This window comes from Plectropomus leopardus, chromosome 5, assembly GCF_008729295.1.
Source record: "Plectropomus leopardus isolate mb chromosome 5, YSFRI_Pleo_2.0, whole genome shotgun sequence".
NCBI classification, from domain to species: Eukaryota; Metazoa; Chordata; class Actinopteri; order Perciformes; family Serranidae; genus Plectropomus; species Plectropomus leopardus.
Genome location: NC_056467.1, coordinates 3,639,533 through 3,661,967, shown reverse-complemented (window position 1 = coordinate 3,661,967; position 22,435 = coordinate 3,639,533). Strand labels below are relative to the sequence as shown.

The following is a 22,435-nucleotide window of genomic DNA, read 5'->3' as shown; positions in this document are numbered from 1 at the left end:
CTGTATCAGGGTTTTATTGACGTGTGCATTTATGGCATGCAATAGAATTTACATTAAGTACTCCCTCTTGGATTTTGCAGGTTGTTTCGGGGATTGTTGTAGCTTAAAAGGCCGCCTGATTTAATTTCACAGCAGCTTTTCTAATAAATTGCTGAAGGACTGGCTGGATATCACTTGAGGAAAATCGAACTTTACGCAGCTCCCTTATCGCAACTGAGGTAGCAGCCGACTCGCAAAGAATTGTAAAAGTAGTTTATGGTGTAAAATCAATGCTGTTCCCCTAAAGGTTTAAACTGGAATATCCAATAAAAAAAAGTGCCACTTTGAGATTTTGAAATTAAATAGTTCCCCAGAAAATGAACAGTTCCCCATTCAGATTCCAGATATTCAGTGCAGATTCAAAGGAATAAGGTCACTTCGGTGTGGATGACTCAGTTTCTAAACTCTCTGCCATTCACCTCCTTCATGTCTCTCCCAGTGATACGCCTCGGCTTGTTTATTCACTCTGGGAACAGGTTTATTTGGGAGCAGCTCTGTACCCACTGGCGATCATTTCTGGAAGCGCATGGGCGAGTGGGAGAAAAAAACAAAACCACGTGAGCAAACTGTGCTTTGCCAGAGCAAAACCTCAAAGCATCTGCGTGTGTGTGTGTGTGTGTAGCAACATGCCAAAACCTGAATAAAAACCACCTCTAGTCCTTGTGATGCTGAGCGTTGGCCAATTGCGTCACACCAGGAGTTTCTCTGGGTTACTAGGTCTGAGTCACAGTCAGCTGCAAATACTGTTTCCCAAAAACACGTCACAAACCAGTTTGGTCGGCTAATCAGAAAAGAAGAAGTGAGGATTAATGGGTTCAGCAACGTGAGGATAATGTCAGAGTGTGCTGATGGGAGGAGCAGCTGTCAGGCTTGACGAGGAAGAGATAACACTGTTTTTGTAGCTGGAGTCAATAACACATCAGTCAGGCAGACAGGTGAGTCTGTGACCGTTAAACACCGGAGGACAAAGGATCTACTGTCACTTCAGGCCATAACAGACACACAGCGAGCAACTGGCTGCACAGTAAACGTACGTGGACACATGATAACATGAACGCTACTGCCGTGAATTATGCCTGAGATGTTAAAAACACACATTGGAGCCTGTGGGTGATTTTTGTGGCAAACGAAAACAAACGAAACTGTCTGTCCCGGTTTAAAAAGTGTTAAACAAGATAAAAAGTCTAGACGGCCATGCTTTGTGAGATTGTATTGCACCCAAATTTGTGTTTTCTGAGGATAGCGAAGGCATGACCCGCCCCTCTCTCCCTCTGACTGGCGAGTATTTGTTGCCTTTGTTGGCTGGAAAGGTTAAATTTAGGCAAGAAAAGCATGGCTGGGTAAGAATGTCACGGTAAGATAATCAGAGGCACAGTAAGGGGCCGATCACATCGCGACGTATCATGTGAAGCACGACCGCTCCAAAAACGCCTTGGGAGTGCATCTGGTAAGACAGCTGGGTGCGTTTGTGGAGCAGTGAGCGGAAAAGTTGAAAATATTTAAACTTTTATGCGTGCCAGAAAAAGGCGCTGCACAGCCCGACAGGCGTGCTGTACCGCAGGGAAACTTTGGTTTTGGTGGTGATGTTTCTCTCACGACGCGCCTCAGAGCGATCAGCCCCTAATACAGAGTAGGGTGGGTCATGCCTTCGCTATTTTAAGGAACGTAAATTTGTGTACTGCAGTGTTTCTGTAAGCTAAATGCTAATGCTAATGCTAATGGCAAAGCTAACATGCTGATGTTTAGTAGGTACTCTGCAAACCTTTAATGAGTTTTTTTTGTAGGCTACGTTATTCGACCATTTTTCACCTAATTGAATGTCTTTTATTGTAATAATTAAGGGGGAAAATGTAAAATTTCTGCAAAACATTCATGAAAATTTCAGGTATTTGCTCTTAAACCAAATTAACAGACACATTGAAATCGCCTTTCTTAGAGCCAAGCTGCTTGCTAGCTAAAAATCAAGGTGTCGTTTGAAATTTTAATCTCTGTGAAATTACAAGATTTTTCTTTAAAGAGCACGGGTCGGTTTTGGCGATCTTCAACTCATGAGAGAAATATATTTCTTATGTACCGCAGCCATCAAGGTACGATGTGTGAGTTAATCTTCCCACTATTTGTTCAGGAATTTCACCTCATTCCCTCACTGATCTCTTTCTCAGTAAACACAGCTTTTACTAATCTCCCAACTACTTGCACTAGTCCCCTTATCTCGATGACGTTATAGATATAAAGGCGGTAGTTTTTATCTCCAGAGAAACGACTGAGAGCAGCCCTGTGTGGAGATACCTCTTTAAAATAATACCACCCACCATCTACTTTGTTATTGCTTCTTCCCTGAATAGCTCTTTTGTTGGCTCTGCGGTCACGATGTATCCATGCACAGAGTGGTAAGGTACACACACAGATGGGCTCGGTGTTTGGACAGCCACTAAAGGTCTATCTTAGCGTCAGAGCAGTCACCTGGAGATAAGAGATCAGGGTTCGCTCCGAGGCAGGTGCAGCTGGAGGGTTTATTTCAGGGTGGGATGCAGGCGCTCATCAATAAGTGGATCTATGCATGCCAGGGTTTTGTTTGAACAGTATCCAGGTAGATCAGTATTGAAAACAAAAAGCACGTTGTCATGAGTCAGCATGAAAATTTGTTTAGGACTGTGGGTTAACTTGAGTGCAGGAGGCCAATTTGAACTGCAGAGAACAAGAAAAATCTTCTCCACTTTTAGCATTGATGAATTAAAGGTTTTCTTGGAAAAATGTTCCTTTCTGGTTAATCTAAGAGACATTTACAGTCCAACAGCTCTTGAGCCAGAGTCCAGAATGTCCTGGAACAATGTAAGTGCACTTAAATGTCCCTGGATTTGCGAGTGCAAGAACAGCTTTTGCACTGGCTGCACGGAGAACGGCAATACAGGGAACTGAACTTATTTAACCCAAGCTGCTAATAAGCAATTATGAGCATTTTAGCACGTTTAGAAGAACCTCACGGACCTGCTTGTTCGTGACTCTTACAGTAAAACGTGTTTTATCGCGAGGTGTAGCTCCACAACGGCCGGATGAAACCTGATCGGCAGTGATTCGATCTTGTTTGGGTGAGATTGCTGAATGTTATCAGTGCAGGTGATATGAATGCTGTGTACACTGTTCGCCATGTGACCCACCTATGAATGATGAGCGTATTTGCTTGTTGATGCTGATCTCATAAAATCTTCAGGTAAGACTGATATATTTCCCACAGTGGAGGTCTGTCTTGTTTTAAGCCTTATCTCCTATTTTGGAACATGTTTTAAATGTCATAATATGCAAATTTATTCTGTGGAGGGTACGATAAGTGTACAATAACATAAACCTCTTGTGTTGTTTTAATATTTAGAGATAAGGCCACAGTAAAGAGTGCTCTGAGGGCACGGGCACACGGGTAAAATAAGTTTTTTCACTTGTTAGAAGTCCTTGTTTTACAAATTATTTTCAAAAGGGTTTATGAAATTTAATAAAATAAATTTATATAAAACCCAAAAATATTAGAGGGCAAAAAAAGGGAATTAAAAAGATTTTTAAAAAAGAAGGGGAAGGAATAAAAGTGATTAAAAGACGCAGGTGGCAGCAGCTGGATTACAGATTAAAATCAAAATAAAAGTGAATTTTAAAAAATGAAAAAATAAATAAGAGGTTCCTCCAGGATTCCCGGGTCCTTCCCTTTTTGAATAAAGCGCTGTAATGATTCATAACTTTTAAAATCTGTAATGATTCATAACTTTTAAAATCTGTAGTGATTCATAACTTTTAAAATCTATAATAGAATTGAAATAGAATAAATAATATAATAAAACCCATCTTTGGGGAGCGGTACACCCACACACACGCAGCACCTCCAAAATAAAGTGCTTTTCATAAAACATATGACAAACAAGAACACGCAGTTATAAAGATATAAAAGCATGCGTAAATGTTTGTAAAATATAAATGCTTCATGAAGGTTAGTGAATGAACTAATTTGTAGAAACATGCTTACTTAAAAAGTTTCCCCTGCAACTGCAAACTTTTTGTCCATCCTGCACTTTTGCGCACATTTTGTCACTCTGGATAAGAGTGTGTGCTGAGTGTTGAAAATGGAAATGGAAAAAGGCAGAGCGTGATGTGACAAAGAGGCCCGGGGTGTGAGAAAACATGCTGAGCCTCAGACGAGGGGCAGAAAGAGGAAACTGGACAGAGCCGTTTGAGAGCAGGGAACAGAGAAATGAAAGAGGGAAGAGGGTTTGCTGCTGCAGCAAGTGGAAACATCAGCTGCTGCTGCCGGACTGCTGCGAACCAGCTCTGACCGGTCCTGTCCTGACGCGCAGGATAGGACGCCATCCATCATAAAGAGCAGCCAAGTGGGCTGTAAGATTAGCAAACACCAGCTGACGAACACCAGACGGCATACCTCCATCGACATGACATCATTTTTTGCTCCTCCCTATGAGGACTCCAATAATTTTTAACATATATTTTGGATTGAAACCAATTGACTTCATCCCTAAACATAACAAACAGCACATGAGCGTTTCCACTAGTTTTTGGAAGGGTGTAGAGGTTTCTAAGACCCCTGTGTGTCTGGAAGGGATTTACAGTCGTTTCAGCTGCACAGAAAACCATAAAAACATCCACCTGGAACACAAATTCACACAACTACACATCCACTCGGGCCTTGTATCAGCGACAAGCTCTGTCTGGCTGGTTCGGGTCTCAAATTACTTGACCCTTGGCATTCATTCATCTTTTTTTCTCCCCTCACAGCTCCATTCGATGTGGTCCAGAGGAGTAAACAGAGCATATACTGTACTTCCTCCATCTCACCCGACATCTACAGCACGGTAAAAATAGTCCGCAGACTGATTTCACTGCCTTTTTGCTGTCATCCCTTCGCCGTGTAGAATGAAATACTGTGTCTGCTGTACTTCCCCTTCAGCCCCACCTAGACGTTTCAGCCATTAGGGGAGAAAATGTGCAGGACATTTCAATTTCTCTGCTAAAGTCTACATTTATGGCCAGTGTGTTGACCGTTTGCCACAGAGGAATCTGCCTTTGAGTGCGTTCCCAGATGGTCCGGTGACACAGAAAAAAGGGGATTGGGAGCAGAGGAAATGCACGTTAGAGATAGAAAGTAGATTATGGCAGCGAGCAGGGCTTCAGACTGAGAGACCAGGAAGCGCAGTCGGCTCCTGCACGTGCCATAAAGAACAAGAGGAGGAGCCTGGTGTCCGCCTGTGGGTGTGGAGACATGTATGCATGTATGTGTATGTAGAGGCTGAATGTTTAGTAAGAAAAGAGCAGCTGTAACATGAAGCTGTTTACAAGCACAGAATAGACGAGCACTGAACCACCCGGCCCTCCTCAGCTTCACGCTCTGTTTTCCGTCCCCGGGACACGGAGTGCTGAGTGTGCATCCAAAAGCAAAGATAGATAAAGATAAAAAACAGCAGAGAAGGAGCCAAAAAGTACACTTTGTGCTCATTAGAGGTAGAAAGAAAGCAAAAAGAGGAAGAAAGATATCCCCTGTTCTTAAAGCCTCTGGGAACCTAAATCGCTTTCTTACAATGTAATTTAGGGTTTTACATGACTAATAAAATGTATAAAAAATTATCAGACATTAGCTTCAATCCAAATTTGAATATTGTCGTTTTGGGTTGATTTGGGCGTCGTTATTCTCGATTCATATCACGTAAAGCGGATAAAGCCGATCAAAATTTCAAAGTCAGGTGTCAGTTGATGCTAATTGAACATGCTAAACTGAAATCCTCCTTTCTGAGTGCTGGAGTGCACTCTGGTACAAACTGGACCGTTGGTGAATTCGGAGCGATGCTGGACTGGACCATTGGGTCATCCAGAGCAACGCACTCTGGGCTCTCTTTCTGGAGAAAACCGAACGCTCCGCGACTTAAAAAGCAGCTTTCTCGCTTTAGTGCAGAGCATCAGATTGGATTTACGATCGCAGCCAGAGTCAGAGGGCTGGGACATACAGAGCCGCACCACGCCGACTCGGCTTTGCTTCATGGCTGTCGTCGTGGAGACGAGAGACAGTTTGCAAAGGTGGGATCCCAGGAGGTGTAAATCAAAACGTGATCTGCCGCGCCCACACAGGAGAAATTATGTCAAACGAGCTGTTTTCAGCTCAGTTGAATAGCTGGGAACAATAGTTGGGAACATATTTTCACTCAGATTTTTGTAGATACTTAATGAGACTTTGATATAATTTGTGAATTCTGACTAATTCAAACCACCTTTCCAGAGGCTTTAAACAACACACACTGTGATTTGACACTGGTCAACCTGACCTGAGGAGTTTCAGTGACCCACGAGCCCAAGATGCTGCGTCCGAGTTTTTCACCCCCTCAGAAACATAAAGGTTACAAGCTTCTTAATATAGTTGTTTTCCTCGGTAACGATCCCTGACCCAGAGATTCAGGAAAGGGCAGGGCGACGGAAGAGCAAAGCATCCACACAACATCACTAACTCTGTCTTGATCTGTCTCGCACACACACACGCACACACACACACGAAGACGGTGGTATAAAGGAAACATTTGTCGAGGCTGGCAGGGAGCTATAACTCAGCCTGCTGGAGATTCGAGGCGCGCCACAGCTAAAACAACACACACACACATCATGCTGACGCACAGTAACATACAGTACTGTGGACACACACGAGATAGTTTGGACAGTTGTGTGCAGGTCCAGCCTTGCTGACGGAGAGCAGCTGAAACTGGAGAAGACAAAAACAACCAGGCTGAGACGAAAGACTGGGTGGAGGCAGGGCCGGGGAGGGGGTGCACAGTGGGGCGAAACCAGCTGAGCAACTTCTGTGTGTGTGTGTGTGTGTGTGTGTGTGTCAGTGAGGGTCCCAGTAGGCAGCCTGAGAAGGAAACAGCGCAGCATGGGTGGGGAGACACACATAAACACACACACTCAGTCAGTTCCCCTGTTGCTGCTTCCTGTTTGTCTCCTCTGTGACAGTGTGTCTTTGCTCTCCAGTTTTTGCACTTAAGTAACAGATTGTTGAGGCTGCAAGCGACTGTGTTGCAAATAATTATTTACCATGCAACAAGGAAGCAACACATAGATTACAAAATCCACCGCTGATGAAACGGGTGTGATACCGCTTGTTGACATGTTTAAAATATTCTCTCTATCTACACATCTGTGGACTCGCGCTCTAGACACACCGTAAAAAGAAACATTTTTTTGTAACTTATTAAAGCCAGTGTCCGAGCTGACTCTCAAAATCAGTCAAATTTAAGCATTTAAACCCTTGATCAATATCAGTTTTGTTATGCTTCGTTTAGATGCCTTTGACAAGCATTGAAACCTGAGCAAATTTTGTTTAATTTCTTTTGAAAATATGGGGAAAAAGGATTGCAAAAAATTTGTAAAAGGTGAAAGGAAAATTAGCTTAAAAAACTGTGAGAAAATCATTAGAAAATTATTAAATAGGGAAAATTATCAAGAAAACTAGATTTATATTTATTATAATTATATCATTAAAATTAGGTTACCATCAAATATATATTATTATTTATTTATTTATACTATTAGTTAATTAAGCACTTTTTTCAGGTCATTTACTGTTTTTTTATCCTTTTTTTGGTTATTTAAAATAATTGTCTTTTAAACTAGTTTGGGTTTTTTTTTGTAAGTTGCTCATGGCCTTCTCTCCATGCTTTGACAGAAATCAAGCCAATTTGCTCAGGTTTCAAAGGGTTAATGCAGCCCAGACACTAGCTTTCTTTAAAAAATTAAAACAATAAGTTTCTTTTTACAGTGCACACACACACAGACACTATAGATCCATGTGTGGATAAAATAGTAATGAGTCGAGGTCTTTTTTTGGCTCCCGGCCAGAGCAGCAGAGCAGCAGTGAATAATAAATCACTAATGCGCCGCTCTCTCGCTATGTCGCTCTCGCTCTCTCACGTGGCTCCTCCTGTGATGCAGCACTTTCTCTCACTGATGAGATCATCCTGACCGCTGGCTTTCCTTATCCTCTCCATCACTCCCTCTGCTCTCGCCTGCACATCACCGCTCGTCCTTTTCTCCCAGAGTGTCAACCACTGAGCCATCTGTCTCCTCCTCCGTCCGCGTCTCCCCTCGCTCTGATGCATCTGTCTGTCTGCATGTCTCTATCTGCTGTCCCTCTTGTGTTGTCCTCTCTTCATCAGTGCATAATGAAGTGTTTCTTCACAGTGCTCTAATCCACTCTCCTCTCTGTCCTCTCTCTCTTCTTCTTCCTCATACAGTTTGTTGTTGTTTCCAAATCTCGATATCTCTTCCTCTCCATCTGCTCCTCTTCATTTCATTTCCTCTCATATCAAATCTAGGTGTTGCACTATTCTGGTTTGCTGACTTTTTATTAAAAATCTGGCTTTATGAGATTCAGTGTTGTCTTTTTACTTGTCGGTTACGAAATAAACCAAGAAATGTATTTGGGCGTCCTTGCAGAATTATTAGTTCGTTGCAGGACTTGTTGGGAAGCTGATGTGGCTGTCAACTGAGGACATGCTGTAAAAATGCTGGAGAAAGCCAGGAGAATTTTTTTGTGCCAGTCTAACTGGATTACTCATCTTTAGCTTAGTGCCAGTTTGTTAGTCTGACTCACTGGATGGCTATATATAGATTGCTGCAAGTTAACGTGTTTGCACTCCCGGTTTGCTCATTTTGAGGACGATGGGTATTTGGTTTAAAAAAGGGAGCTGCTAACAAGTGCCAAAATGAGATTTCAAATGTCATCATGCTAAACACCGGTCTTTCCAGCCTCCGTAGTGTAATTCGTTTAATTTAATGTTAGATTTTAACTTCTGGATATTACATTTATACTTTAAAAATCATGAAAGTTGTGTTCATTTTTGAAGATTATCTCGCAGAGCAAAATGTTAAAGTATCATAAACTTTTGTGAACGATAGAGCTTATTTTCTGCAAAAATACAAAATCCAATGGAAAAAATCCACTGGCTTTTTGACGAGGGAACCAGAGCGACCGAAAACTTTGCCGTCCTACAAACAAAACGTCATTTAAGCCCACTAATGGCCTGTTATTACAAGCGGCATTCTCTTCCCCTTCTGCTATCTGCATACTGCCATTTTGCAAGGGCACCATCACTGTATCCTGGGCGTAGCACCGCCCAGGATGATTGTGATTCGTTTAGAGAAATAAAAACAAGCCCCTGTAGCCTACTAGAATAATAGTAAATGCTACCAGACCTTTCTCTAGCACTGAAAAAGTGCTGTGGAAGTAGGTCTGGTCTAAAGTGAATTTCTGTATATTTAATATATTATACTGTATTTCCATATTTTGTGGAGTAGTTTCTACTCTAGGAGAGCGATTCTATCAATTCAAAGCAGCTTTAGTAATTAAGTATTGTAATCTCAGTAATCGTACTCACTGTCAGAGAAGTGAAGGTCATGCACATGCCTCCAAACCCATTCATCGCCAAAGCAAAGAAGATCAGGATGGACAGATCTGCAGGAGAAAGAGCAGATTAACAACAAAGACGGGTGTGGTTACTCTGCTGACACACACCCAGTATGACTGATTTAAGTTTCACCAATTCATCCATGCACTGTTACACTGTGTACAGTGTGGCTCACGGACAAAAGCAACGTGATTGAGAGCAGTGTGTGAGGCAGTACGTCCCCAAGGTGAATACATAATGCCGCTGAAGTGATGTATGTGAGATGAAATGAGATACGTACTGTTGGGATCACTGGCACCGTAGGCGATGAGGAGGCAGGAGAAGGCAAAGCAGGCACTGGAAACACACCGCAAAGGGTATGAATAGGGCAATACATAAACTAAACAGACCATAAACATCCAATAGAGTTCAAAATGGGTTTAGATTTTCCTCTGTAGCCTTACCTGCCCAAAAGTCGTAGCTTCCGGGGACCATATTTGTCCATGACGATGCCCATGGGCAGGGTGATGGCGGACAGCAGGAAGGAGCCCACAGTGAAGGCCAGGTTCAGCATCTCGTCCTGGTCTTTGCAGATGGGCCAGCCGTTCATCTCCAGATACTCCTCATCATCACCAGACTTGTTAGACGAGCTGGAGAGGTTAAGGCTGGAGCTGTTTTCTGGAGAAACGTAAAATAGGAAACTGTTTTTAAACTGGATTTATTCTCTAAATGCTGCACACAGCAGCTAAAGCGGCGCTTTCAAAAGGACAGTGACCCGTAACTCTGAAAATATAGCACCTTGAAATTATGTAAGACTGCAGTATTATGTGCACATAATATGCTTTATACCAAAAAGTGGAAAATAATGATGTACATTTACATACAATAGCCTTCAAAGGTACAGTTTGCTTTACTGCACTCTTCCCGTTTCATGTAACTAATTAATTCTGCTCCACTGGGAATTGTGCTTCTTATCCCTCTGCATTAATTTAACAGCTAATGAATAAGTTTGTCTGTCTGCAGTCTAGACTGAAGTATCTTAACAACCTTTGGATGGACTGCATCTTGCACAGAAACTATTATTATTGTAGAAACTATGGTAGCATGCTGACATTGGCTGTGGATGATACAGATGTATACATAACAGCACAGACATTAGCTCCACTCCAGCCTGCAACATTAGACTGCTGCTTACACTTTTAGGAGTGAGTACTTTGTAGAAAAATAGTGATTCACACTGGGAATTGTTTTTGTGCTTTTGGTATACAATAGGTGTCAGAGTGTGTAAAACAGCATCAAATTAGATCTTATTTATCAAAAAAAGTGCCAGTGGAGGATTCCCTGACAGAGGACAGAGCTGAGCCCCAATTGTCCTAAAATCCTAGAAACATCCAAAAGCCCTTGAAATGTCTCAAAATCCTAGAAACGTCCTTTAATTTAAAAAATGTCCTAAAATCTAAAAACATCCTGAAATCCTAGAAATGTCATATAATCCCAGAAACATTCTAAAATTTTAGATATGTGTCAAATTCCTAGATCCTAAAATCCTACGAAAATGCTAAAATCCTTGAATTGCCCTAAAATGCTCAAAACGTCGTAAAAAGTCTAAAAATGTCTTGGAAGCCCTAGAAATGTCCTAAAATCCAAGAAATCTCTTTAAGTCCCATAAACATCCTAAAATCCTGGAATTGTCTTAAAATCCAAGACATTTCGTAAAATCCTAAAAACATCCTAAAATCCTAGAAATGTCCTAAAATCCTAGAAACGTCCTCAAAACAAGCATGGGGCGTCTTTGACTGGCCCCTGGCCTCCTTTCATGTTGCAAAAACAAGCTGAGTCCCTGTTCTCGAGGTTCCGGTGAGATCTAAAATAAATACCTTCTCGGTATTTCAGAAGAGCTGGTTTCTAATGTTGCTCTCTGAGGTCTGAGCTCATACGTTTACCCCTCCCTCCCCGAGGGCTGAGCTGCTGATCGAAAAGCCAGGAGACTCATTAAAGGTCAAGTAAACACACCGGAGGGAAAACAACACAATACAGAGTAAACAGGTACCAGAAATAGTCACAACTGAACCCCTGCGCGGAGGAGGGGAACTCTGTTACAGTTTTACAGCGACTCAATCCGCCTCCTGCTGAATCACTGGTAAACACAGTCCAATGAGTTCATGTGGAGTCTATTTTTGTCTATCTGGTCTATTAGACTGTTGCCTCCGGTGAAACTTTGTGTATATCAGCAGATAAACAGACGGACAGACGGGGGGACAAAGAGGAGGGCTGAAGGAGGAAAACAACTCCTCGCTCACCTTGACTTGTTTTTGGTTAAACTGCCGGCAGAACAATAGAGACGGACTCAGAGGTTACCACATGTTTTAGTGTCTGGAGGAGGGAGCAGGGACGTATAAAGGACTTAGTCATCAGTGTTTTCCTCATTTTTGTCCTGGAGGCAATTTTTCAACAGCAGCCGCTCTCTGCTGCGAATAAACAACAGAGCCGAAATCTGTTTTCCCACCGTGTTCTTATAGGGTGTGTGACGTTGCCCCTGCTGAACCAGCCTAAGGTAAAAAAGGAGGGTAAACGCAGGAGGTGTTGACGCTGGTCTCTGGGCTAAGGGTCGAATTTTTAGAGAAACAACAGGAAGCTATTAAGTCATATTAAAAGCATCCCGGGGTGGAAAATTGGCCCGTGCTCTGAGAGAATATAAGTAGGTGAAAGGTGAGGCGGCTTAATGAACATCTGATGGCTGCAATGTTGTTTTAATGCTGCTGTCGGGACACTTGAGCTCATGAGCATCTAAAAACAAGCAGCTGCAGAGTAGTTAAATTTAACATGAGGGTGAGTGGCTGTAAGCATCTGTGGGCTTTGATTAAAAGACATTCACCTGCGATGCACTTTATTCAAAAGTTGTCTACGGAGAACCTTCACCTGCAACAAGTTAACACCGAATTCATTATTATAATCAGAAATATAAGATGCTCTTGTAGTGGAGGTGTGATGATTATCTTTGTTTTCAGTCTAGAGTCATTTTAAATGATAAAAGTTTATATTTTCTTTCCTCTTTTAAGTTATCTTCATCATTACAGTCAGCGTCTACACTATGATTATTTAAAAAACACTTGAAAAGGTCACTAATTTAACAAATGTTTATCACACTTCCTGAATGAATCAGAAATAATTTCGGTATCGTAAATATATAACTCTATATCATTTTTCTTTTATCTAACCTGTGTTGCTGCCTAAAACTCTTGTTACTGTCTGAGGGAAGGTATTCTTATAAGCCTGTTGAGGCGTTTTTTATTTTAATCGTATTTCTTTTGTTATTTCCTTCTTTCAATGTGCAAATAAACTAAACTAACTAAACTAAACCTTATAGGACATTTTTCCCCGACCTGGACAAACTACAGCCATGCTAGCGGCTCTGTGAGGCCGTACTTAGATCTGAGCTTAATGCTGTTTAATAGGGCTACAACTTATGATTATTTATTATCAATTAATCTGCCTATCGTTCTTTTGGTTTGATCGTTTAATCATTTCCAATCATTGCCCATGACGTTCTCTTAGCGTGGCTAAAACCTCAAAAGCATGAGCTTCGTATTTGCGTCAGAAGCACTTTGTGATCAAAACTCTCCGTCAATATGGAGATTATGTGCTTTCTCCTCTCCGGCTGCTGTTTGAGGTGTATTGGAGCATTAAGTGCTGACTGTTGGACTAACAGAAGACGGCAGCGTCCGTCCCACAGCGGCTGCTGACTAATCAAATGGCCACAGCGAACCTGAGTCAATAAGGGAAGAGCCCCAAAGACACACACACACACACACACACACACACACACACACACACACACATACAGGCAAATACACTCAAGGGTATTAAGGTCGCTTGATCTTCTGTGAAAATTTCTTTACTGCAATTCATCAGAGGGTGTTTCTCATTCATGTCAACGGCATTAAAAGCTTTGTCGTGTGTACGTTTCGCCAAATTCCCACCACTCCCTTCTCTCCTACATTATACGCTTCCCCTATACATACGAACAGGCTCGGCTCCCACACAGTCTGTTGGTTTAATCATTACTAGGAAGTTCTTCCTTTATCCACCTGTAGATAGCACCAACGTACACAAGTCAACGAGTATCTCAGAGGACGAATAATGCTGATCGATACAGCACACGAACCTCATCCACGAAACAGAGCTCATATCAAGAGGCAATTAGACAGAGGCTCTGTTCCTCGTGATTAGAGGACGTTTATGCACGAGGATACAGTCATTACTGTCTACAGGTAACGGAGTCGAGTGATGTTTAGCAGGTCGAACAAATATTTCGGATCCGTATGACAACGCCAAACACCCTGTGGATACACACAAAGCATATAAGAAGACGAGAAACGTAAATAAACTACTGTTTCCTTTTGGGATTGACATACATCCTGAACACACTGAGCAGAAACACGTTTTTCTAGTGACGGAGCAAACAGAGTCAAAACACACACTTTTTATCGCGCAGAAACAACAAAGAGTCTGACAGCCATCGTGAGACACGAAGCGAGACAAAGGGAGGCGAGAAATGATGAGTTTGACGAAGGAATGTAATCCTTTCTCTTTCCGCTATGTGACAAACGCACATACGCACACACAAACACACACTTGACACCACCAGAGCAACCACAACCAGCCTGTGGGAGAGCAGGCTGTGCTGAACGACGAACAACAACAGAGTTTCGCCAACACATTGTGACAAGACTGTGATCTTCAAAACAGCTGCAGCGAAGGACGAGTTAGCCTTAGAGGAGGTAAATACATGCAGATTAGATTTACACGCAGAGTTACGAATCTGTACTGTGACTGCAGAATGTCTCCTGTTTGACCTCTGAGTGTGTGTGTGTGTGTGTGTGTGTGTGTGTGTGCCCCCGACTTTTAACCCTTTGACCTGGATCGACATCCAGGTTAAAAAATTGATCATAATTAAATATTTAAAAAAAAAAGAAAAGTTTTTCCCCTTTTTAAAAAAACAACTTTTTTTATTTAATTTTAGAATTTAAAGTAATTTTCTTGTATTTTTTTAACTAATTTTTTGCTTATTTCTGGGATAACCATTCCAGATATGATCACATACTACAAACAGATGGTCTAACAACAAGTATCTAAACCTTTGAAATCTGAGCAAATTGGTTTGCTTTCTTTAAAATGCATGGTAAAAAAAAAAAAAAAATTAAAAGGCAATGAGCAACTTGGCAAGAACTGTTCTGCAAATTTCAAGAAATTGGTAGATTTGAAAAAATTATTTTTAAAAAGGTTTTCGGGAAAAACAAATATATTCATAATTATTACATTTAAATATTCAAAATTATTTTACAGAATTACTATTATTTATTTTTCTGTTTATTTCTTTGTTTTTTTCTTTTACTTTCTTCTTTTTCCTTCTAATTTTATGTACTTTTTCCCCATTTTTTTTTCAGATTTTTAGGTATTTTCTTCTTGAATTGTTCACTGCCTTTTACCTATGATTTTGAAAGACATCATGTCAATTTTCTCAGGTTTTAAAGAGTTAACCGCTCCTGCTGTCTTTGTTGATTAAATTTGTCATTTTTAAGTTGCAACAACTTCACAAATCAACTAAATTTAACAAAATCTAAAGTAAACTTAACAAATCAGATTAATTGTCATATTTACTGACATTTTTCATGGAAATTGGTTTCCTAGATTTTTTTTAAAAGTAAAATCAACTTTTTAGATTTCACAGCGTTAGAAACCAGTGAAGGAATTTCACATTAAAACAACTTTAATTTTAAAAGATGCCGATTCATTTCAAAACTGCTGAAGCCTCATAGCAGCTTCAGCTGAGCTTTTGCGCCACATCGCAACCCGCTGTGAGATCTTTTCGCGGCCATACAGGTGACCTATAACTGTCAGTGTTCATATGGGCATGTAGGTCAAGATATGATCTGAAATATGTTAACCTTTCAGAGTCAGTTCTGGCAGAAAAGGCTTCACGCCAACAGCTTTTGGTCTGGTTCACCTCGATGTCAGAAATATCACGGTGGTATGACAGTCGGATATTGGGAGCAGACAGCTCTGTTGCACACGAAAAGTAGGACAATGTTACATATTTGCACATTTTTTTGCACTGACAACAGGCAAACATTGACTACGCCATGAGTGAAACATACACAAACACAGCGTATGTTGCACCTTTTTGACCTGATTTCAGCCTTTCTCGGCCCCGCACACAAATAAACACCAAAAAGTGCTGAGTTAGCAACACTTAACAGGTCAGAAAGCTGGGGCAGGAGAGCGGAGAGCCGTGCTGATGGGTCTGAGGTCAGATCACTGTGGATGGAGTCAACGGCAAGAGATACCGAAACTTAATCCAATCAGATCAACAGGCTGTTATAAAACACTGAAGGATAATCAGCTTTCATTGATGATAGATTGCTGAATCAACTGTCGAAGAGAGGATTTAGATCTCTTTTTCTGGTCATGTGAATAACATGTGAGAGCAATAAAACCATTTACGAGCTTCATATGCACAAATGAATCCAGCCAAGGCTTTCATCACTGCTCCTTTGTCAGAAACAAAGAGGGAAACGCACAGAGCGAGACACGATGATCAAAGAGACTGTGTGATAATCACTGCGGACGACGACGGGATGAACGCTTTCACACGTCCATCTTGCGGCGGAGATAACTCGAAAACCCGACTGATGATGAACACGATGAAGAACTGTCGTGTATGTTGTCGTTATGTCTGATCTGACCCACAGTGAGCGGTTACCGAATCCTGGAAGTCTGATTTGATTTTCCGAGCAGAAGCAATTTTGTGTCATAGAGATGCAAACTAATAATGACTGGCTGAGTGCAGCATCACCTTTGATCATAGACAACTAAGGACAGGATAAAAAAACAAAAAAAAATCATTTTTTTGGAGTGCAGCAGCACTTCATAGCTGCTTTTGAAGCTCGTTCTGAATCTGCCTGCTGCTGGCTTATTGACTTGTTTCCACGAGGAAATCCCAAACTGTTGGATCAATAAGAATCTCATGTGTTTGCTGATTTATCAGCAGCTGCTTCTCTCAAAGGTCACTTTCCTCTCCGACAAAATGATCCTTCAGTGATGCGAATGACGGCCGTAGAATATGTCGAGGTTGTTTTTAAGGTGAAATCTGAGCGCGCTCTGAAAAAGCCTTTTGGATGCTTGTTTGCACATCCTCAAATCTCAGATCACTCACTCCACCACACCCACTCTGGAAAAAAGAGCACCCCAGAGTGTCGCAATCAGTCTGTTGAAAGCTTTTGGTTTCTCAGCAGCTCTGTGAAACTCAGGGCATCGTCATGCAAGAGCGTCCCATTCACACCCTATTTAAACTGGTTCACTCCAGCAAGCCCAGAACGAGGCATTTTTGTGAAATACTGGCTTTTGTGATAGTAGCAGAAGTGAAAGTAGCAGTAACAGTCATTAATCTCCACTTTATCGCACCGTCATTCATCTGATTCCAGCGTCATTACGTAAAATAAGTTCCTCTAAATGATACCTGGAGACCAGTGGGGAACTACGTATTCAGATATTTAACAGGGAAGTTCACTAATTTTACACATCAAAGTGAACTCAACAGCCTTATATTTGGGACAGAAGTCTGTCTATATCAGATGAGCTTTTAAGTCCTTTCACACAAAACTGTTGCTTCACAAGGATAGAAATACAATAAAATTATTTATTTTATCTTTTGAGACCTGGGCTAATTGGCTCTATTTTATTCTAAAACATAGGAAGAAGGTTATGATGAACAAAAGAAGAAATTACCAAAGTAGGCTAGAAATTACCTGAAAATTTGCAAGTAAAATAAAATAAAATAAAATAAAATAAAATAAAACATAAAGCAAGATATGACCTGGAAAAAAATTTCTATAAAATATTTTTTAATGAAAAATTATGATAATTATGAAAACTTTTTATATAATTACATTCTAAATCTAGTAATCTTTTTTTTTGCATCTCTCTTGTTAACTATGCCGGTTATACCGTCTTCTTTGTGCTCCTGGTTTCAGTAAAAATAACTAAATGACTGAAAAGTAGAGAATCTTACCAAGCTAACCATGTGTGTAGCATGTCCATATTGAGAAAAAATTAAATATATATTCATATTTTTCTATGATCTAAGCAGCTAACTAACATTATCTCCAGCAAGTAGCCAACAGCGGTTTTACACATCCTGAGAACTTTTATAAAAATGGACTGCGTGACAGCCAGACCTCTCATTGAGACAGGCCTTTATTTGTCAAAATGTGGCTAGCAAAAGGGACTCGGGTCAAACTGTTTTAGTTGTGCTGCCTCCGATGTCTAAAATTCCTGCAGCTCACGCAGATAACCTCCCCCGCCTGCTGTTAATAATCACATTAAGGTGACTCACCTGGCCCTTTGCACAGGTACGAGTAGAAGCCCTCAGACTTGAGCATGATGAGCAGGGATCCCCAGCCCAGCAGCACAGCGGAGAAAAGCAAGTTCTCGATGACCGCCGTCACCGCCATCCACCAGCGGCGGGAGAAAGCGGTGGCCAGGGTGGGAGCCATCTCAGCTGGGTCGGAGGTCGCACTTCACTGGCCTGACTGGAGGTGAGGGAGGCTGCTGGAGCCTGGAAGACAAGACCGAGGGGAAAGTGATGAGAACATGATCTTGATGTTAAGGACTTTTCTAGGGTTAAATAGTACTTAGGAAAGATGGAAAAAATGATGCCAGATAATATTTAAATAGTGCAAACTGGGAACTTTAACGCTTTGAAACGTGGAGTGACATTCATTTTTTTTCTTTCGCTGCTTTCAAGTGACTTTCACAAGAATTTAAACATTTGAACCTTGAAGCACATTGTCGCAATTTCAAAATCAAAAACATAAGGGGGAAGGCAACGAGAAACTTGGGAAAAATGTTCCAAAAAATTGCAAGAAAAAAAAAAGCTTGGGAAAATTGATCATAATTAAATATTAAAAATGATGTTACTTCCCCCCCCCCCCCCCCCACTTTTTATAAAAAATATATTTTTTTACTTTTATTTTAAAATAATTTTCTTGTATTTTTTTAAACTGATTTCTTGTAATTTTTTGGGTTAACTATTCCAGATATGATCACAAACTATAAGCAAATGGTCTAACAGCACTCTGCACTTTTGTGTTGTTTACAATTTGCAGAAACAACCGAAATTTAAATAAAACATTGTATGTTGTTGTTAACAGATGCTCTTAATATATGCATCTATTTTTTCACCAAACTGTATGTTCATAACAGCTAGTTAATAGTTAGACTGAGTTCATGTTAACCTGTATTTGCTCAGCTTTGTTGTCATTGGAGCTGTGCAAAAGTGCACGAAGAGCAACTTAAAATGTGGTTCAAATTCCTTACGTATGTGCACATATATGACCAATAAATCTGATTCTGAGCTGCACTGTTTCACATTGAAGAGTTTTTCATGACTCTTTGGGTCTGCATCATATACATGTCTTTGTTCTAGCCTGATGATGATGATGGTGGTCTTGATGAAGACTCCCACAAACAGAAAACAGCTGAGGCCTTTGAGGTGCTAAACCCCTCCTATAAATATTAAAAACTCCCGCCCCCTGACACATCTGATTGGCTTTAGGGTTTATCCGCTTTTCTCTTATTGGCTGCCAGTGACATAGCTCGTGCAGCAGCTACACGTGAGGTCGGTGTTGCATTCAGTCCCCGTGGGGAAAGACTCTTTTTTTGTCAGAAAACGATGCCTCTGCGGAGTTTTTGCCTTAAAAGTTCAACGCAGACCTCCATAGTTTGACCCTAGAACCATATTCCCAAATCCATGAAGTCAAACTTCTTAAATTTTAATATCAACAAATCACATATCGGAAAAACAGCAAAACAACAACAAAAAAAGGAGCCTGCCTCAGTTTGGTGGTAAAAAATACCTCCACGCGACACCAGTACCTGCTTCGTTTCCCTGTCTTTGAACGGAAACGCAAATGTTTCAACGTTTGACTGGATGTCTGTCGAGTGTGACAAAGCTAATTTGGTATAAACAAGCGCGTGTTTACAGGAAACTCCACTGCACGTGAATGCAGCGCGAGCTCCAGCCGGTTCGAACCAGCGCGGCGCGAGATTCACGGTGTCGTTAGACTGTCAGAGCGCGCGCTGCTGCTCCGATACACGATCTATTATACACGGCCAAAAACTGCGCGAGTTATTGGAAATATTACAGTTCATGTGACAATAAAAATAAAACAAAACGAAATTTAATAAAATAGAATAAAAACATACTTAGACATAAAAAAAACAACTATAAAACATGTAAATCCTGGTCTGAATAAAAACACCGCTTTATATGAATAATAATTATGTATTTCGAATACATAATGTAGGCTGCTTTATTAAAAATAACAATAATATATTAAAAACACGTGAATAATTAATGTGCTATTTCATTCTGGGAAGTATGGAGCTCTTTCAGATATTAAAGGGGCTGCAAACAAACATGACCTTACTTTATAAAATAGAATAATAAAAATAAATGCCATTTGCACGCTGTATTCCAGCGTGGGATATACAGACAATAAATGCTGAAAATTAATATCACTTAACAGTGAGCTACTATTTTGTACGACACACTGTTTTTGTCTGAGGACAAAGTTGCTGTCAGTCATCGCCCCCAGCACTGAGGACCATGATGAATAAAGAAAACACACACTGACTTCACATAAACTGTGTGTGTGTTTTCCTGTCACATGAATTGCAAAAACACACGCACTGCGAACAATAAGACAAAGTATTGCGGTGAATGAAGAGCAGCGGTGGAACTGGTCTGAACTGGACTGAAATCATCCGCACCCCCCCTCCTACCAACCCCAATCTGCATCTCCAGTCAGTCCCCTCCCTGCACACACAAGTTAAGCGAGACAAAAACGCGGAGTTCCGGCTGCCAATCTCAAAATAAAAGTCTAATAAATGTTGCTGCTTCGCAGGGTTTTGACTGAGAAAAAAGACAATGTAGATGACATGTAGGAAAACGCCTACTTTGGCTTTGTTTTGCTATGCTTAATCAGGAATAAATAGGCAAAATCAACAGAAAAATGGTGTAAAGCATCATTTAAATCCAATAACCACATGCAACAAAGGGCTTTAATCATTTAGACATTAGCCATAAAATTAAGAAATATATTTAAGAGTAGTTGATGCAGGAGGTTTGCCATTATTTGCATGCACTGACACCCGAAGGAAAACAAAGATAAGTTTCCTAAACACTGCATATTATTCTTTTACACCGCTAAATGCATTGTTATGCTTTTATTTTGAAATCAACATCCGCACTTTTTCCGGAGTCTCGCGCCTCGTTTTTCGGTAAATTGACGCACATCATACGCAAGAGGCGCTCAGCTGTTCAGTATCAACAACAGTTACAGGGGAATCACCATCATGCTGCTGAGACAAAGACAGCTAACTGGAACAAAAATGGCAACAAACAGCAGCCAGATGAGCGCGAGCGTCGGCGGCTGTCCTGCGGCCTCACGGCTGTTTCTGTGACATTAAAGGCTTTTTATTTTATTTTCAGAAATCCTAACTTTCATGCAGAGTCGTCACCAGCGAGCGAAATAAAGGGACACGGAAGAAGTGATGGGTGTTGATGAAGAAATAACTGTTTGTCTGATTTAATCAAATCAATTCTGCGTGTTTTGTGGTAAATTTGCAGCAATTTTTCAGCATTGGCACAGTGATGAAAAGAGAAAAAACTGAATGCTGAAAGTTGACAGTGTTTGAGGCTGTTGCAGTTTCCTCTCTGCAGCCATTAAACAAAGAACAGAAACAGGAAAAGGCTCAAAGTGCAAGAGAAGATTTTGCAGCAGAAAGACGCTTCGTGATAAACGGTGTCACTGTGAAATAACCAATTCTCCTCTAAAACACGCCAAAAATATGAGTCAGCCTCTCCTCCACTCTGTGTGAGCGGAGCATCCTTGGTGCGGACCTACCTGAGCCTGTGGATTCAGGGACAACAAGAGCCGCTCTGTCCTCAGTCAGATCTGTCTCTGCGCGTCCAAATGTCCCTCGACGACAAACACACAGGGCAGCGGTGCAAATTCACATGCAAGAAGCGTCTTTGGTTTCTTTGAATCACTGTTTCTCCTCTCATCCCTCATTGCTGCCGCTTTATAGCAGCGCAGCAGCGGTGCACAAACAACAGCGCCTCCTGATTGGCCCGCTGCTGAGCTAGAGACCAGCCGCAGCCAATCACAGCGCAGCAACATTACATGTGTGCTGTTTCCCAATGCTGAAAAATATTGGGGAAAACAGTTCACTGATGTTTGGAAACGACCCAAACAACTTTTTTATGACCTTGTGGGACACAAAATAGCATTACTTTAAAACAAAAAACAAAGAAGTATAATACTTCAGAATTACATTTAATTAGGAAACAATTATAAAAAATGAACTTCAAAACAAAAAAAACAATAAAGCGTGAGCAGAGGGAAATTTGGGGATGTTAGTTCCAGTGTGATAAACACAAATACATTTTAAAATACTCATTAGTACAAGAAAATCATTACAGAGGTCGACCAATATTGGTTTTTCAGGGACCATAGCGGTTATTAATACTTAAAGAGACCATAACTGATATTTGGAACCAATATACATTTACAATAACAATGAAAATATTTCTGGCAAAACTAAAAATTTGGACAAACTCCAACATAAAATATTTAGCAAATGTTCAATCAAAACTGAAACGTTCAACATTATATACAGCAAGTTCCCAGCAACTTTTTAAAAATAAAGTTCAGTGAAAATTTAGTTTAAAAAAAGAATGAATAAAAATAGCTCCCTAAGGTTTTACAAAGTAAAAGTTCCTTCCATGCCCTCCCCGGTGTCAATTGAGCGTAATATGCCCACTTTTCATTTATTAACTTTATCAGTGATCATTAAAACAAAATGCTGGTATGCATAATCGGCAAAATGCCAAATATCGGCTCCGATTG

The 22,435-nt window shown here is 40.8% G+C and overlaps 1 protein-coding gene across 1 annotated transcript in view; it reads right to left on the bottom strand.

Moving 5' to 3' along the window:
• LOC121943750 (large neutral amino acids transporter small subunit 4-like) overlaps positions 1 to 21,584 on the bottom strand; it is a 34,926-nt gene extending 13,342 nt beyond the window's left edge. The window contains exons 1-5 of the mRNA XM_042487356.1: positions 21,431 to 21,584; positions 17,857 to 18,078; positions 9,926 to 10,139; positions 9,763 to 9,818; positions 9,453 to 9,529 (exon numbers count right to left, since the gene is read on the bottom strand). Of these exons, the coding sequence (XP_042343290.1) occupies positions 9,453 to 9,529; positions 9,763 to 9,818; positions 9,926 to 10,139; positions 17,857 to 18,016 (507 nt within the window). The 5' untranslated portion in view covers positions 18,017 to 18,078; positions 21,431 to 21,584. The remainder of the gene's footprint in view (positions 1 to 9,452; positions 9,530 to 9,762; positions 9,819 to 9,925; positions 10,140 to 17,856; positions 18,079 to 21,430) is intronic.
• Between the last annotated feature and the right edge of the window lie 851 nt (positions 21,585 to 22,435).